The sequence below is a fragment of the Erinaceus europaeus genome, chromosome 2, assembly GCF_950295315.1.
Source record: "Erinaceus europaeus chromosome 2, mEriEur2.1, whole genome shotgun sequence".
Taxonomy (NCBI): Eukaryota; Metazoa; Chordata; class Mammalia; order Eulipotyphla; family Erinaceidae; genus Erinaceus; species Erinaceus europaeus.
In genome coordinates, this window is record NC_080163.1 from 193595701 (window position 1) to 193611288 (window position 15588).

At 42.2% G+C, this 15588-nt stretch overlaps 1 protein-coding gene across 1 annotated transcript in view; it reads left to right on the plus strand.

Annotated features, from left to right (window-relative positions):
• TNIP3 (TNFAIP3 interacting protein 3) overlaps positions 1-15588 on the plus strand; it is a 96287-nt gene that overhangs the window by 28840 nt on the left and 51859 nt on the right. The window contains exon 2 of the mRNA XM_060186084.1: positions 5058-5181. Coding sequence (XP_060042067.1) covers positions 5058-5181 — 124 coding nt within the window. The remainder of the gene's footprint in view (positions 1-5057; positions 5182-15588) is intronic.

The window sequence follows — 15588 nt, forward strand, 5'->3', positions numbered from 1 at the left end:
ATTTCTGTACTGAAAGACCCTTGTGGATTTTCCCCATGCCTCATATGTGGATGTGTGCTTTCTCCTCCAGAATCTTCCCTAAAGAGACTTGGCTGATGATCTATCCGTAAGATCAAAGCAGAAAGTGTGACCTTGGCCACAGGCAGAGAGGCAGCGTGGACACTTGAGGTGGGCAAGAATGTGGGAAGAGAACAGTGCCCCCCACCCCACCCTAAGCTCCCGTCTGGCTTAGCTATCTGTCACTGAAACCCCCAGAGCTTCATTCCTCAGCCTTCTAACTAAATTCAAAAGATCTTCAAGTTGTTTTTCAAACAGTGGTTTTCTGTTTTCGTCCATGGGCTGTGCTTCTTCTTCTCCTTCTCCTTCTCCTTCTCCTTCTCCTTCTCCTTCTCCTTCTCCTTCTCCTCCTCCTCCTCCTCCCTCCTTCCTCTCCTTCTCCTCCTCCTCCTCCTCCCCTTCCTCCTCCTCCTCCTCCTCCTCCTCCTCCTCCTCCTCCTTCTTCTTCTTCTTCTTCTTCTTCCTTCTTCCTTCTTCTTCTTCTTCATCTCCAGGGTTATCACTGGGGCTTGGTGCCTGCACTACGAATCCACTGCTGTTCCTGGAGGCTATTTTTTTCCTTTTGTTGCTTGTTGTTTATTGTTGTTGTTGTTATTGTTATTGCTGTCATCGTTGTTGTTGGATAGGACAGAGAGAAATGGAGAAAGGAGGGGAAGACAGAGAGGGGGAGAGAAATATAGACACCTGCAGACCTGTTTCACTGCTTTTGAAGTGACCCCCCTGCAGGTGAGGGAGCCAGGGGCTCAAACCCGGATCCTTAGGCTTAACCCGTTAATGCGCCCGTTAATCCTTATGCACTTAACCTGTTGAGCTACCACCTGACCCCCTGTGATTATTTTCTTCAGGAATGTATGCCATTTGCCAGTTCTTAGGAGACAACCATAGCCTGTAACCATACAAACCAATCTTGCTGGTTTGGGGTTGCACACGCACCTTGAGTCATTATGGGTGGCTGGAAACTCAGCGGTCTGCCAGGACAGAGCTCCAGCAGTGGGAGAAATTGTTGGTGCACAGTGCACAAAAACGTCAGACATGGTTGTTATGCAAATAGAAGACAAGACATATAGCCACACAGTCTCTGTTCAACTTTATAATTAATGAGAGATCCAGAAAAATAATGGACTCGTTCAAGGAGCAACCAGAGGGCCGGGTATTTATAGGCAGTTTAAGAAAAGAATAGTAGGGTTCAGGAAATAGGCTCACCTGGTTGAGTGTACACACATCACCATGCATGAGGAGCCTGGTTCAAGCCCCAGGTCCCCACCTGTGGGGGGGGGACTTTTAAGTGGTGAAGCAGTGCTGCAGGTGTCTCTCACTTTCACTATCTCCCAAATCCCTTCCAATTCTCTCTGTTCTGTCAATACATAAATAAATAAATATTTTAAAAAGCAAAGGATGCTAAACTAGATGGTCCAGTTAGACACAGCACTGGTTAATGCCCTGCAAGGCTGTCAACCATAACCACTGAGGTTATCTTTTCTACCACAGAGGAGTCTACAAATTAATAATGTCTAGATTTTAATCCACTGACCTTTAATCACTCAATTGAACCTTCAAATAGTCTACTGTACGATGACATTCAAGACCTATATGTTATTTGGAGATCCTCATTTGGATTTTTTTTCCTCTTTCCCTCTTTGGAGGCATATATTGGATAGCCCTGAATATGTCACAGAAATCTAAAGGATTCAGGATCAGGCAGCCGGTTGAACATATGTCACCATACACAAGGACCAGGCTTCAGATTGCTCAACCCTTACCTGCAGGGGGGAAGCTTCAAGAGAAGTGAAGCAGTGTTGCAGGCATCTCTCCCTCTCTACCTCCCTTTCCCTTTCAATTTTTCTCTGTCCTGTCAAATAAAAGAAAGAATGGGCACCAGTAGCAGTGGATTCATTATGTAGGTGTCAAACTCCAGTAATAACCTTGATGGCAATTAAAAAATGGAAATCTAGGGGGGCTGGGCCATAGCACAGTGGGTTAAGAGCAAATGGTGTGAAGCTCAAGGACCTGCGTAAGGATCCAGGTTCAAGTCTCAGGCTCCCCACCCGCGGGGGGGAGGTCACTTTACAAGTCGTGAAGCATGTCTGCAGGTGTCTATCTTTCTCCCCCCCCCACCGTCTTCCCCTCCTCTCTCCATTTCTCTCTGTCCTATCCAACAACAATGACACCAATAACAACAACAATGAAAAACAACAAGGGCAACAAAATGGGAAAAATGGCCTCTGGGAGCAGTGGATTCATAGTGCAGGTACTGAGCCCCAGCAATAACCCTGGAGGGCAAAAAAAAAAAAAAAAGGAAATCTAGCACCTTCTAGTCTACCTGAAGCCATATATCTCTTGTTCTTTCCTTTCTGGTTGTTCAGGGGTGGCTAGGCAGGACTTCACCTCTGACTGAACTCACACAGGACACATAACTTAGACTATGCTATTTTTTTTTTAAATAAAATGTCTTTGTCACTCTGCCTTTACTTACCATTCCAGTGGTAAAATCTTACTTCTGTCTTTTTTTTTTTTTTTTTTTTGCCGTTCTGGGCATCACACAGATACAAATGGACCATACATAGGCTAACTTTTTCATTCCTTTGATCTTAGATATTTACATAGACAGAGAGGCAAGGGGCAGGGTGGGGGAGGGAGAGGGAGAAGAGAAGGAGAGAGAGAGAGAGAAATACTACAGCACTAGAGCTAGAAGGCAGGTGGGGAGTGGCAACTTGTCTACTTTCTATTTTAATTTACTCTTGTGACTAAAGTGTAGGAACAGGAGTAACATCAAAGAAGATTTATATTCATTTAAATTTACAGTAAGCAGGGGCTGCATGGTGGTGCACCCACTTAAGCATACATATAACCATGTGCAAGGACCGGAGTTCAAGACCAGGCTCTCCACCTGCAGAGGGGACACTTCACAAGTGGTGAAGCAGGTCTGCAGGTGTCTTTCTCTCTCCCTGTCTATCTCCCCCACCCCTCTCAATTTCTTTCTATCCTGTCAAATTAAAAAATAAAAATAAAAATTCGAAAAAAAAATGGCTACTGGGAATCATGGGTTCATTGTGCAGGCACTGAGGCCCAGCCTGGTGGGAAATGATAGTGATTATTACTGATTTTGTTGTTATTTTATAGTAAACTACAAATAAGCTGAGAGTCCAGAAGGGACTTACTGGGCTTCACTCAACTGTCACTCATCTCTGAGAACTTTTAGCCTAAAGATAGTGCCTCTTTAACTCTCCAACCCTTTCTGATTTAGTGAGAAAGCTTCCTCAGAGAAGGATTTTAGGAATAGTGCTTGATCCACAGATTCAATTCTTTTATGTAAGGTTTGTTGTATCTATTGCATGTGAGAGTTTTAGAGCTAGAAGTTAGAGCGCTACTCCAGTACATGCAGTGGTGGGAAGGGGAACCAAACCAGGAACTTCAGGTGTGTAAGTCTACGGCTCTACCAGCTGAGTCATTTCACTTAACACCATCTCTGAATTTTCATAGTCCCTCTGTGGTAAAAAAAAAAAAAAAAAAAAAAAAAAAAAAAACTAAAATGTTCACTTTGACAAAGAAAGCCACCACAATGAGATGTAATTTGCACATGGTCACTTGTGGCAATAATGTGAGTTGGGTCTGTGATTTTTTTCAGCTCTGAGAAGGAGATCAAAACTTCAAAAAAGGACACCAGGGAAATAGCATAAGGGTTATGTAAACAGCTCTCATGCCTCAGGTCCCAAGATAGCAGGTTCAATCCCTGGCACTATCATAAGCCAGAGCTGTGTAGTGCTTTGACAAAAAAGAGAAAACAAACAAACAAAAAACCCCAGACTCGATAAATATAATTGTCCCTCCCTTCAGAAAGATAGGATGAACATGTATTACACGTGCTATTTTGTGTTTGGTTTAAGAAAAAGAACTTGATACTCTACTCACTCCTTCCAAGAGATACAGTGAACATGTATTAAAGATGTCATTTTGGATTTGCTTTGTGGAGTGTATTTTTTCTGATTCCTGGAGCCCTGAATGCCATCCGTGGATCCAGGACTTAGAACAATAAGGTGCCACGCAAAAGATAGACCACAGGTGGTACACCTGAATCTCTTAACTTAGTCTCCTCCATTTCTATTTACCTCTGACCTTTTCAGTTACTAAAGTCCATCTGGAGATGGCCATGGGTTGTTTTCTTTGCATCAGAAATGCCTGGGAACAACACAACCCTTCATGGTCCTGCCCTACAGACAGCTTCTAAAATCCTGTATCCTGTGAGGGTAAAATACAAAGTTATGGGTTTCAAAGTGCTTTTTTTTTTACCTGGTAATTTCTGGGGCTCAGTGTCAGCAATACAAATCCACCACTTCCCACAGCCAATTTTCAATTGTCTTTCTTTTTTCCTTTCTTTTTCGCTTTCTTTTTTTCTTTCTTTCTTTCTTCCTTCCTGCTTTTTATTTGTTTTTGTTTGATGGGACAGATAGAAATTGAAAAGGGAAGGTGAGAATAGAGAGGGAGAAAGTTAAGGCACCTGCAGACCTGCTTCACCACTCATGAAGTGTCCTACCTGAAGGTGGGGAGTGGGAGCTGAAACCCGGTGCTTAGTCAGGTGTGCCACCACTCAGACCCACTTAAACTGCTTTTTGAAAAAAAATGTTTTGTTTATTTATTTATTTATTGGATAGAGACTGAGATAAATCTAGAGGGAAGGATGGGATAGAGAGGGAGAGACAGAAAGAGACACCTGCAGCACTGCTTCACTGCTTAGGAAGCTCCCCATTGCAGGTGAGGACTGGGGACTTGAACCCCAGTCCTTGCACATTGTAACATGTGCACTCAACTAGGTGCACCACCACCTGGCCCGTTAAGTGTCCTTAAGGTACAGACCAAAGTCCGTAAAATGAGATCAGAGCTGCTGAGATTCTGGAGAGCTAGCACATTCAAACAACACCTCCACTTGACACACAATTCACTCTGTCCTTGCATGGCTTTTAATGACCCTAGTGAAATGTCACTCTCCCCTGTTGCTCTGGCAGATGTGAAAGCATGGAGCTGGACAACAGCATCCTCGATCTGATTGAGAGGAACAAGTACCCTGATCCCAAAGGGGTCACGACCCTTGGGGCCCTGACAAGTCATCGAAATTCATGTGCTCTCAAGGTAAGAAAAGAGCCCAGCTTCTACTTTTGCTCAACAGATTCCCTCAGCAGAAGAATGTGTGGGGATTATCTCTGAGTCATCTAAAGTCCTGAACTTCCCTGATGGCTGGTTAAAGCAAACATGGGTAAAACTTCATTTTACACAGTCACTTCCTGTCACTAAAGAAACCCTACAGAAAAGAAAAAAAAAAAAAAACACTCTTTCCAGTTTAAAGTATGATAGAGGGGCTGATGAGATCACTCACTTGGAAAATGTCACTTGTTCAACCCAGTTTCCAGTGTGGCCCCTTAGGCATTGAAAGAGGCTTTTTCGTTGTGGTCTCAGTCTCTCTCTCTCTCTCTCTTTCCTTTCCTCCTTCCCTCCCTTCCTCCACCTAAAAACTAAAAAGAAAATAGTAATAATAATAATGAACTGTGATAGAACAAGATCTGTGATTACAGAAAGGCGAGGAGGCCGCTTGAGTAGAAAGACTGTTCCATACAGAGATAACACCTTCTTGCAGGAGGAAGCTACCAAACTGAATTCATGTGGCCTCCCCTTGCCCCCCCACACTTAAACTGGGTACTAAAATTAGCACAATGCATGGTCAACTTTCAAAGAAAAATATAATAATACAAGTCTTTCCTGAGTAGAGGAACTTGCTTTTGAATTTCTTCTTGTTTCAGGATCCTTGTCTGTGGTATTTTACATAAGCAAATAAAACAAGAGTAAACTCCAGCCAGCAATTTGGTGGATAACTTTCTAAAAATGTGTCCTAAATGCCAATGTAAAGTCTTAAACGTAGATTAGTTGTTCTTCCAGTTAAAAAATTATCTCTAATAATCATTACCCATCCCTCCAATCACTTGTAAGTAGATTTAAGGGTGTGGATGACAACATAATTTTGCAGAACTTTTACTTGGGTTCTTTTTTTTCCCCCTCCTGATCTTGTTTTTCAACTCCTGTCTATGAGTTCTCACACACACACTACTTTGTGAACTTGCCTTTTCTATATATTTCATAATATGGTGTAGATACTTCTAATTCTCTTTTTTTTATTATTTTGACCAACAGAACAAAAACAGTATTTGAAGTACCACACACCTCTGAAGTGGCACTAGGAATTGAACCTGAGACTTCTAGCACAGATCCAATGCATCTCCACTATGCTAATTCCCTAGCCCCTGAAGCTTGTTCTTATATTCATATAACAGACAAATAGCATTGTATATGTTCTTTTTTCACTTCCAGGGTTATTGATGGGGCTTGGTGCTGGCACAATGATCATCCCATATTCATCCTTTTGGTTCTGACTTATCTTACTTAACGTATCTTTAAGTGCCATACTTTGGTTCTTATTTCCAAATCCATCCATGCCCACTGTGGAAAAGTTTTACTAAGGGCTGGGGGTAGATAGCATAATGGTTATGCAAACAAACTGAGGCTCTGAAGTCCCAGGTTCATTCCCCAGTACCACCATAAGCCAGAGCTGATTATGCTTTGGTTAATAAAAAAGAAAAGAAAAGAAGACTATAAAATTCAGGTACACAGACAGGTTTACTGTACAGCCATGGTGTTTGGATTCCTATAAACACATTTATTTTTTTTTCTATGGTCCTGCCTTTTCTTCCTTTTTTTTTTTTTTTTTTTTCCTCCAGGGTTATTGCTGGGCTCGGTGCCTGCACCATGAATCCACTGCTCCTGGAGGCCATTTTTCCCCCTTTTTGTTGCCCTAGTTGTTGCAGCCTCGTTGTGGTTATTATTGCCATTGTTGACGTTGCTTTGTTGTTGGATAGGACAGAGAGAAATGGAGAGAGGAGGGGAAGACAGAGAAAGAGGGGGGGAGAAAGATAGACACCTGCAGACCTGCTTCACCGCCTGTGAAGCGACTCCCCTGCAGGTGGGGAGCCGGGGGCTTGAACCGGGATCCTTACGCCGGTCCCTGCACTTTGCGCCACGTGCGCTTAACCCACTGCGCCACCGCCCGACCCCCAAACACATTTATTTTTATACCTAGTTTGCATTCATGAGCTTGTGCCATTTTCATATTTATTTGTTTTATTTATAGACCAGAGCATTACTTAGCTCTTAGCTGATGAACCTGGGACCTTAGAGTCTGAGATATGAATATCTTCTGCATAGCTACTATGCTATCACCCAGACAATATCATTTTCTCTAAAAAAAAAGAAAGAAAGAAAAAGAAAAAAAAAGGAAAAGGAAAGGAAAGAAAAGATCTCCAGGACTATGTAATCCGTCAGGCCTCATGGACCAAAACTTTGCAATCAAAATATTCCTAGTGAGTGTCTCATTGTATCTGGAGTCTCTCATGGTGTTCTCTTTCTCTCCCTTACCATCTCTCTGTCTCTCTCTCTGTCTGTCTCTCACACACACACACACACACACACACACGCACACTCACATTCTCACACACTACTTTGTGAACTTGCCTTTTCTATATATTTCATAATATGGTGGAGATACTCCTAATTCTCTTTTTCTTTTTTTTGACCCAACAGAACAAAAACAGTATTTGAAGTACCACACACCTCTGAAGTGGCTCCAGGGATTGAACCTGAGACTTCTTGCACATATCTAATGCATCTCCACTATGCTAATTCCCTAGCCCCTGAAGCTTGTTCTTATATTCATATAATAGACAAATAGCATTGTGTATGTTCTTTTTTCACTTCCAGGGCTATCGGTGAGGCTTGGTGCTGGCACTATGAATCCACTGCTCCTGGTAGCTATTTTTTTCCCCATTTTATTGGATAGGACATAGGGAGAGAGAAAGACAAGACACCTGCAGACCTGCTTCACTGCTTGTGAAGTGTTCCTCCTGCAAATGGGGAGTCTGGGGCTCGCTTGAACCCAGAACCTTGCAGGAAGTCTTTCTTTATTTTTTTTTATTTTTTTTAATTTATTTAAGAAAGGATTAATTAACAAAACCATAGAGCAGGAAGTCTTTCTTAAAAAGTTTGTGCTTGGGAGTCGGGCAGAAGCACAGTGGGTTAAGCGCAGGTGGCGCAAAGCACAATAACTGGTGTAAGGATCCCGGTTCAAGCCCCCAGCTCCCCACCTGCAGGGGGGGTCATTTCACAGGCGGTGAAGCAGTTCTGCAGGTGTCTTTCTCTCCCCCTCTGTCTTCCCCTCCTCTCTCCATTTCTCTGTCCTATCCAACAATGACTGACAATAACAATAATAACTACAACAATAAAAAAGTGTGCTTTTCTCTAGTGAGAAATGTCAGAATTCCTGTTTAATCCCAGAAAGAACTGTAATGATGAAAACCTTTATCCATGTAGTGCCCTGTGCTCATAGTCTGTGGTCACCAGCTCCAAAGGTTAAAGAGCTCATGACTGCTTTTCCTCTTGACTTTGCTCATGATGCCTTTTGGACTCCTACTTCTTTTTAAAATTTTTATTGTGTTTATTTATTTATTTTTTGGATGGAGACAGCCAGAAATTGATCGGGAAGGGGGTGATAGAGAGGGAGAGATACAGAGAGACACCTGAAGCCTTGCCTCACCACTCACAAAGGTTTCCCCCAGCAGGTGGGGACCAGGGTTTCAAACCTGGGTCCTTGTGCACTGTAACATGTGTGCTCAACCAGGTGCGCCACCACCTGGCCCCTGGACTCCTACTTCTATGGTCCACAGCATCACTGCCAATCTCTTGATAATCTCTCCTATTGGGGGGATGGACACAAAGGAAACCTCCATCTTCCTTGAAGACACTACTTCCCCTGCCGTGTCTTGGCTGAAAGTTGATCATTTTCTTGAATTGTCCAAATCCAGGCAATCCTAGATGGATTGCTTTTATTTCTTTTTGGAAGTTAAAAGGATAAGAGGTGATCCTCAGAGTTTTAGGAATTCAGAAGATCACATCCTATCACATGCTGACATTCCATTCTTAATTTTATTTTTATTTTTATGAGAGCAGGACAGAGAGGAAGACACAGACAAACCAGAGTACTATTCAGCTATGGCTTGTAGTAGTACAGGGAATTGAACCTGGGACCTTGGAGCCTCAGGCATGAAAGTCTTTTGCAGAACCATTTTGCTGTGTCCCCAGCATGACATTCATTTCTTTATGAAAACCTTGCTCAGTGGATAAGTTGTCTAACACAAAACTCAAGCCTGTATTAGTACGTTGAACTACCTAATTTAGCCCCATTGAGTCATTCAAGGTCCTCTGTGCTCTGTCTTAAGCCTTTACTATCATACATCATTCTAGGCCCTGCCACCTTGGTTTTATAACCATTTATGTGTAGATGATCATCTCCACGGCCTGTGCTTCTTGAGAATGGGGTCTAAAATGTGACAGGAAGGTATCAAGTATCACAACACAGGTTTTTTTAGAAGGCACCAGGGTTATACAACACTTGACTTTACAAACCATGGAAAAGCTAGTTTTACAATTTATCTTTAGAATCTGCTTCTCAAACTATGCAGGAAATCATCAAATGTGAGCACATATGAATTCCATCTCTCATCACTTGTGTGGGAGCCGTTGATTGGTCTTGCCCTTCCTGGTCTTCTAAAGAGACAGGCGGCCAGTGTCATCAGATGCCCACATACTTCTGGTGCTTCCAGATGTCAGGTCTATCACTCTTAGTAGCACAGAGTTGCACTATCTGCGGTGTCTAGAGTGTCTAATATGGTTTAGGTCCTCCAGAATCCCCAACTGCTACGAAACAACATGGCTCTGTCCACTTCAGTGTATACTTGCTCTCCCCCCCCCCATTAACTACACAGGTCCCCAATGCTACCTTACATGTACTGTATCTGCCACAGATGGGAGGTTAGCAGCCATCTATTGGACTTATCTGGGACTTTCTATGTATTTGCTCACTGAATTCTGTCCCCTTGCACAGATGAGGAAACAGTGAGGGTACATACATTTTTCCTGGTCCCTATTCAATTCTGGACAATAAACCAAATCAACTTAACAAACTTTTGGCCTAAACTTCTTGCTGTTAACCTCCCCCTTCCCCATACACACACACACACACACACACACATTGTATTTTGCAACTGAGCCAGAGCTCTCAAGAATGGCACTGTTGTCAGAGCAACACCCACTTTGTGGTGCTAAGAGTATCCCCCTTTGGATCTAGGACTGTACCTTCACCCTCTTTCCAAGAGTAAATCACCCCAGAGTGATCACTGGAGTCCTTCATGATAGTAGACTTGGGTCATTCCCTCCTCAATAGTTGTCTGAAGATATCTTCAAATATTTGATTCTCTGAGTACATGAAATTTGCTTCCAACTGGAGTCTCTGTTGAATTATATTGACACAACAGCACCCAACAGTTGGAAACTCAGCATTCAAAGCAAAACTTTTTTTAATTTTTGCATTCTCACTTCTTCTTCTAGCGTTTGCCCTTCTTCTGTAGCCAGTCAACAGCGTCAGGTTGAGCCTGATGTAAAGTTTCGAGACCTCCTTTGAATCTGGAGAGGTGGCAATCGTTGACTATGTGGGTCATAGTCTGTCTGTAGCCGCAGGGGCAGTTCGAGTCGTCTCTGGCTCCCCAGCTATGGAACATAGCGGCGCACTGGCCATGGCCTGTTCAATAGCGATTGAGGAGGGACCAATCATAACGTGCTAGGTCAAAGCCGGGTTGACGCTTGCAGGGGTCTGTGATGAGGTGTTTGTTCTTTACCTCAGCTGACTGCCAACTCTGTTTCCAAGAGTCTGGAACAGAGAAGTTCAGTGTAGGCGTAGGGGACCAGATTGGGTGACGAGGCGTCAAGCGTTGGACAGGGTGGGTGAAGATATCCGCGTATATTGGCAGGTCTGGTCGAGCGTAGAAGTGGGAAATGAACTTAGATGATGCCGCATCCCGACAAATATCTGGCGGGGCGATGTTGCTAAGAACTGGCAGCCATGGAAGCGGGGTGGAACGGATGGTTCTAGAAATTATCCTCATGGAGGAATATAATTTGGAATCGACCAAGTGGACATGGGGGCTACGGAACCATACTGGGGCACAGTATTCTGCAGTGGAATAGCATAATGCCAGAGATGATGATCGTAGTGTGGAAGCGCTCGCGCCCCATGAGGAGCTGGCCAGTCTTGCAATGATGTTATTCCTCGCGCCCACCTTTGCTGCAGTTTTTATGAGATGTTCATGAAATGACAGAGTGCGATCGAGAGTAACGCCAAGATAGACTGGCTGGGCTTCATGCCGGATTCTCGTATCGCCAAGCTGCACATTAAGCTCACGTGAGGCCAAGGCATGGTGTAGATGGAAAACAGATGATACCGTTTTTGCAGTGTTAGGGATCAGTCAGTAATCAGATATCAGAGACATGTCTTTCGTGTTTCCTCGAGGATGTCGAACTTTGATGCCTGAGTTGCACAGCAGATGTCATCATTCATTCTCACTGAAACAATGACATAGCTGAGGGTTTGTGGGAAGCATCTCTCATTTTCCCGCTGAATGAAATTAGCTTAAGAACAGTAAGTACTCTCCTTTTTTTGAAGAGAAAATAAATTTCTTTATGAGTTGGGAAGAGGGCAGCTGAATTAAAGAAATATGATATAATGAAAAGGCTTGAAACAGATATCAAGTTCCTTTTTGCTTCTTACAGATTCCCTTTGCCATAATAAGTAAAGAGGGAGAATTACTAAAGCAGAAAATTAACAGATTGACTCATCCCTTTGAAAAGACAGAAAAAAACATTACTGATAAACACGAGGAACTCCATCAGTATGAAAATATACTTTAGTGGTCTAGGATAGCTGGAGTACGAAGTTAGAGAACAAAAGGCTTTGAGAATCTTCTGAGCAAAAGAAAAATAATAATCAAAGTGAGAGTAATATCCAGGCTCCAAAATGAATGCTAAATAAGAGTTACACTATACCAAGTTTTTTTTTTTTTCTCTGCCTCCAGTGTTATCACTGGGGCAGAGTGCCTGTACTACAAATCCACTGCTTCTGGAGACTATTTTATCCCCTTACTATTGTTGTTACTGTTTCCATTGCTGCTGTTGTTGTTGGATAGGACAGAGAGAAATCCAGAGTGGAAGGGAAAACAGAGAGGGAGAGAGAAAAACAGACAACTGCAGACCTACTTCACCATTTGTGAAGTGACCCCCTTGCAGGTGGGGATCTGGGGGCTCAAACCGGGATCCTTACCTGATCCTTGTGCTTTGCACTGTGTGCTTAACCCACTGCTCTACTGTCCAGCCCCCACCAGTTGGTGCTTAATAACTTTGATACAAGTAAAGGAAGGATTATCCAGTAATGGGACAAATTCTAAATCTGGATATGCTTTCCAAGATTTTTTTAAAAAGTCTTGAGAAAGTACTTGGAATGTTTCAGAGAGAAATATGAATTTATGACACTTGGAAACACTATAAGGGGAAAAGCTTCTTGCAAGCTACGGTAAGTTGACACAGTAACCACATTATTTAAAAAAAATCTAGTTTCCTTTTCTTTTATTTCCTCTTTTTGAAAGCTAAGCTATTTTTATCAAAATGAAAGTTTTGCGATCATTTTTTTCTCATCTGTAAAGTGTTTCAAGAATGTAAAGTGAGTGAAAATACACAGCACTTTGTAAGTGTGAAGAGTCAAACAAAAAGCTACTACTACTAGGATTTTAATGCTTGTGGGATTAACTAGTTGGTAAATCAGGCTTTTCACATATATATATATATATATTTATTTATTTATTTTCCCTTTTTGTTGCCCTTGTTGTTTTTCATTGTTGTTGTGGTTATTATTGTTGTTATTGTTGATGTCCTCATTGTTAGATTGGACAGAGAGAAATGGAGAGAGGAGAGGAAGACAGAGAGGGGGAGAGAAAGATAGACACCTGCAGACCTGCTTCACTGCCGGTGAAGTGACTCCTCTACAGGTGTGGAGCCGGGGACTCGAACTGGGATCCTTACACCGGTCCTTGTGCTTTGCGCCACGTGCACTTAACCCACTGCACTACAGCCCAACTCCCAACTCAGGCTTTTCTTTTTCTGGTACTATTAGTGGCTTCTTCTTTTAGTCCTTTCAGTGAGGGTAGCTGTGGAATGCCCCCCCTTTTCTTTTCCTATTTAAAAATAAACATTTTAATGTGAGAATTTGTTTCCATTAAGAAATGTTTGGTAGCTAATGAGAATAGCTCAACCTTGCAACTCTCAGTGGGAAAACCTATCTTAGCCTCTGCACTCATGGCCTTTGAAGCTCACAAACTGCCACATAACATTTAAATAAGTTTTGTATCTTTTATCTGTACATCCAGCTACTTGTTATCAATCTTTTTTTTAAGTTTAATGCAAATTTTATACAAAGAAAATGTGAAAAAAATACTTCCATGTTGTTTTTGACGGGTTATGTTGTTTTCTCCGGGCTGGCTTCATGGGCGGGTGACAGACGACCAGGGACTCATGGTTGAGCTGTAGGCAGTATCTCTTTATTCATGCAGGATGCAGCCAAGCTAAGCTAAACTCTAGGTACAGTAAAACTCACAATGCTGTCTTTATATATATACTTGCCAAGTAAGGTGGAAACAGGATGTGACATAGAGAGGGTGGAGAGAAAAGTGACTGGTGAAAATCAGAGTGTGACAAAGAGGGGGGCAGATTAGGCGAGAATCCTATCACTGAACCACAAATGCCCTGGAGGGAGGGTGGAACTTGTTAACAGTGGTTATGTAAATAGAATGAAGTGGTTATGTAAATAGAATAGTGTTAAGCAGGGGGGATTTAAACCAAATGAAACAGAAGGGGTCTCATGCATACCAACACTTCCATATGCTAAAAGCAATTATGCTTCACAGATAAGGCCGGCTAGGCTATTTTTGTTTTGTTTCTTGACAACTGCAGTTCACAAATGTTTCTCTCTCTCTCTCCTGTTTTCTTCTAGTACTTTTTTTTTTAAGGTCTTCTCTGATATGGATTACTGGCTGGAATCTGCAGGGAATGTGAACCCTTTTCATGACAATGGTGTTGGCAGCACACTGAGGTCAGGAGTTGGGCCACAGATTCTGTGCTGTCATGGGCAAGTCACATCAAGCCATTGTTTCTTTCCAAATACTACATTTATTATGTTATAAGATGGAAGTTCCCTGCACCAGAAGACCATGATTTATCAATCTTCTAATGCTATAGAATAATTACACCACAAAATTAAACCTCAGGATTAGTGGGCGATAAGACCAGCTTGTTTTTCTGAAGTATCACCATCAAGTTAGGTTCATCTCATGATTAGTCTGTGATCTATTCCTTCTCCTATTCATGGCAAAGGTATTAAAAGGCATCCACTATGCTGAGTAATGGATATATGTCCAGATAGTGGTGTCTTGTTCTATATGTTGCTCTTAACCCTACTACATATTAAGGTATCTTTTGACCCATGAAGTGGTGCAGCACAAGGGCACAGGACCTGCAAGCATGAGACCAGACTTTGATCCCAGGCACAACATGGAACCAGAGTGATGCCTTGGTTCTCTCTCTAACAAATATAAATAAATATAATATTTTTAAAAAAATATTATAACGATAAGGGTCAGAGAGCTATCTTGCCAAGTAGGACCTTGCTATATGCCTGCCTGGATTGAAGTCTAGGTACCACTTGTGATATGCTGTGATGCTTTAGGAAGTGCTGCTGCTGCAATGACCTATCTATCTATTGATCCATCTATTGATCTATCTATCTATCTAAAAATGTAAGCTAGAACAGAGGCACAATTATGCATGCTAAAGTTGAGTTCTAAAACACAGGGGGTAGCTGTTAAAAAGGAGTCAATGCTCTTTCTAACTTGTGGACAGAATTCTGTCTTCCAGATAACAGAAGTAAACAGTGAACCAAGGCTCTCTCTTGACTAATAGGAAACAAACATGTCTGAACAGAAAACCTTCTTACTGCTAAGTTATCTGTTGCATCACTAGAAATATTTGCTCTGAGTTCTATAGAAAGGAAGTTACAGAAAACCAGAAAAGCTTTATGCACTATGCCACCTCCCAGGCCACCAATATACTAACTCTTATTTTCTGGGAAGTAATCAAAGTGTATTCAAGAGATAAAAATGGAGCAACTACGTCTATATTGAGAAAAGGTAAGATTTCAAGAGACTAAAGAGCATACCTAGTCACTCTCCTCTTTTCCTTATCGTCATGTATGTTGTAACACCAGTCTTAGAGGGAAGAGTCATCTACTGACTCTTAAAAATAAATAAATAAATAAATAAACAAACAAACAAACATTAGAGGGGCCAGGTGGTAGCGCACTTGGTTGGCACACATGTTATTATGCTCAACAACCAGGGTTCAAGTCCCTGAGCCCCACCTGCAGGGGGAAAGCTTTGCAACTGGTGAAGCAGTACTGCATGTGTCTCTCTGTCTCTCTCCCTCTCTATTCTCCTTCCCTCTCAATTTCTGGCTGTCTAAAAAAATTTTTTTTAAAAAGCATTGGACACTGTGGTCTTAGAG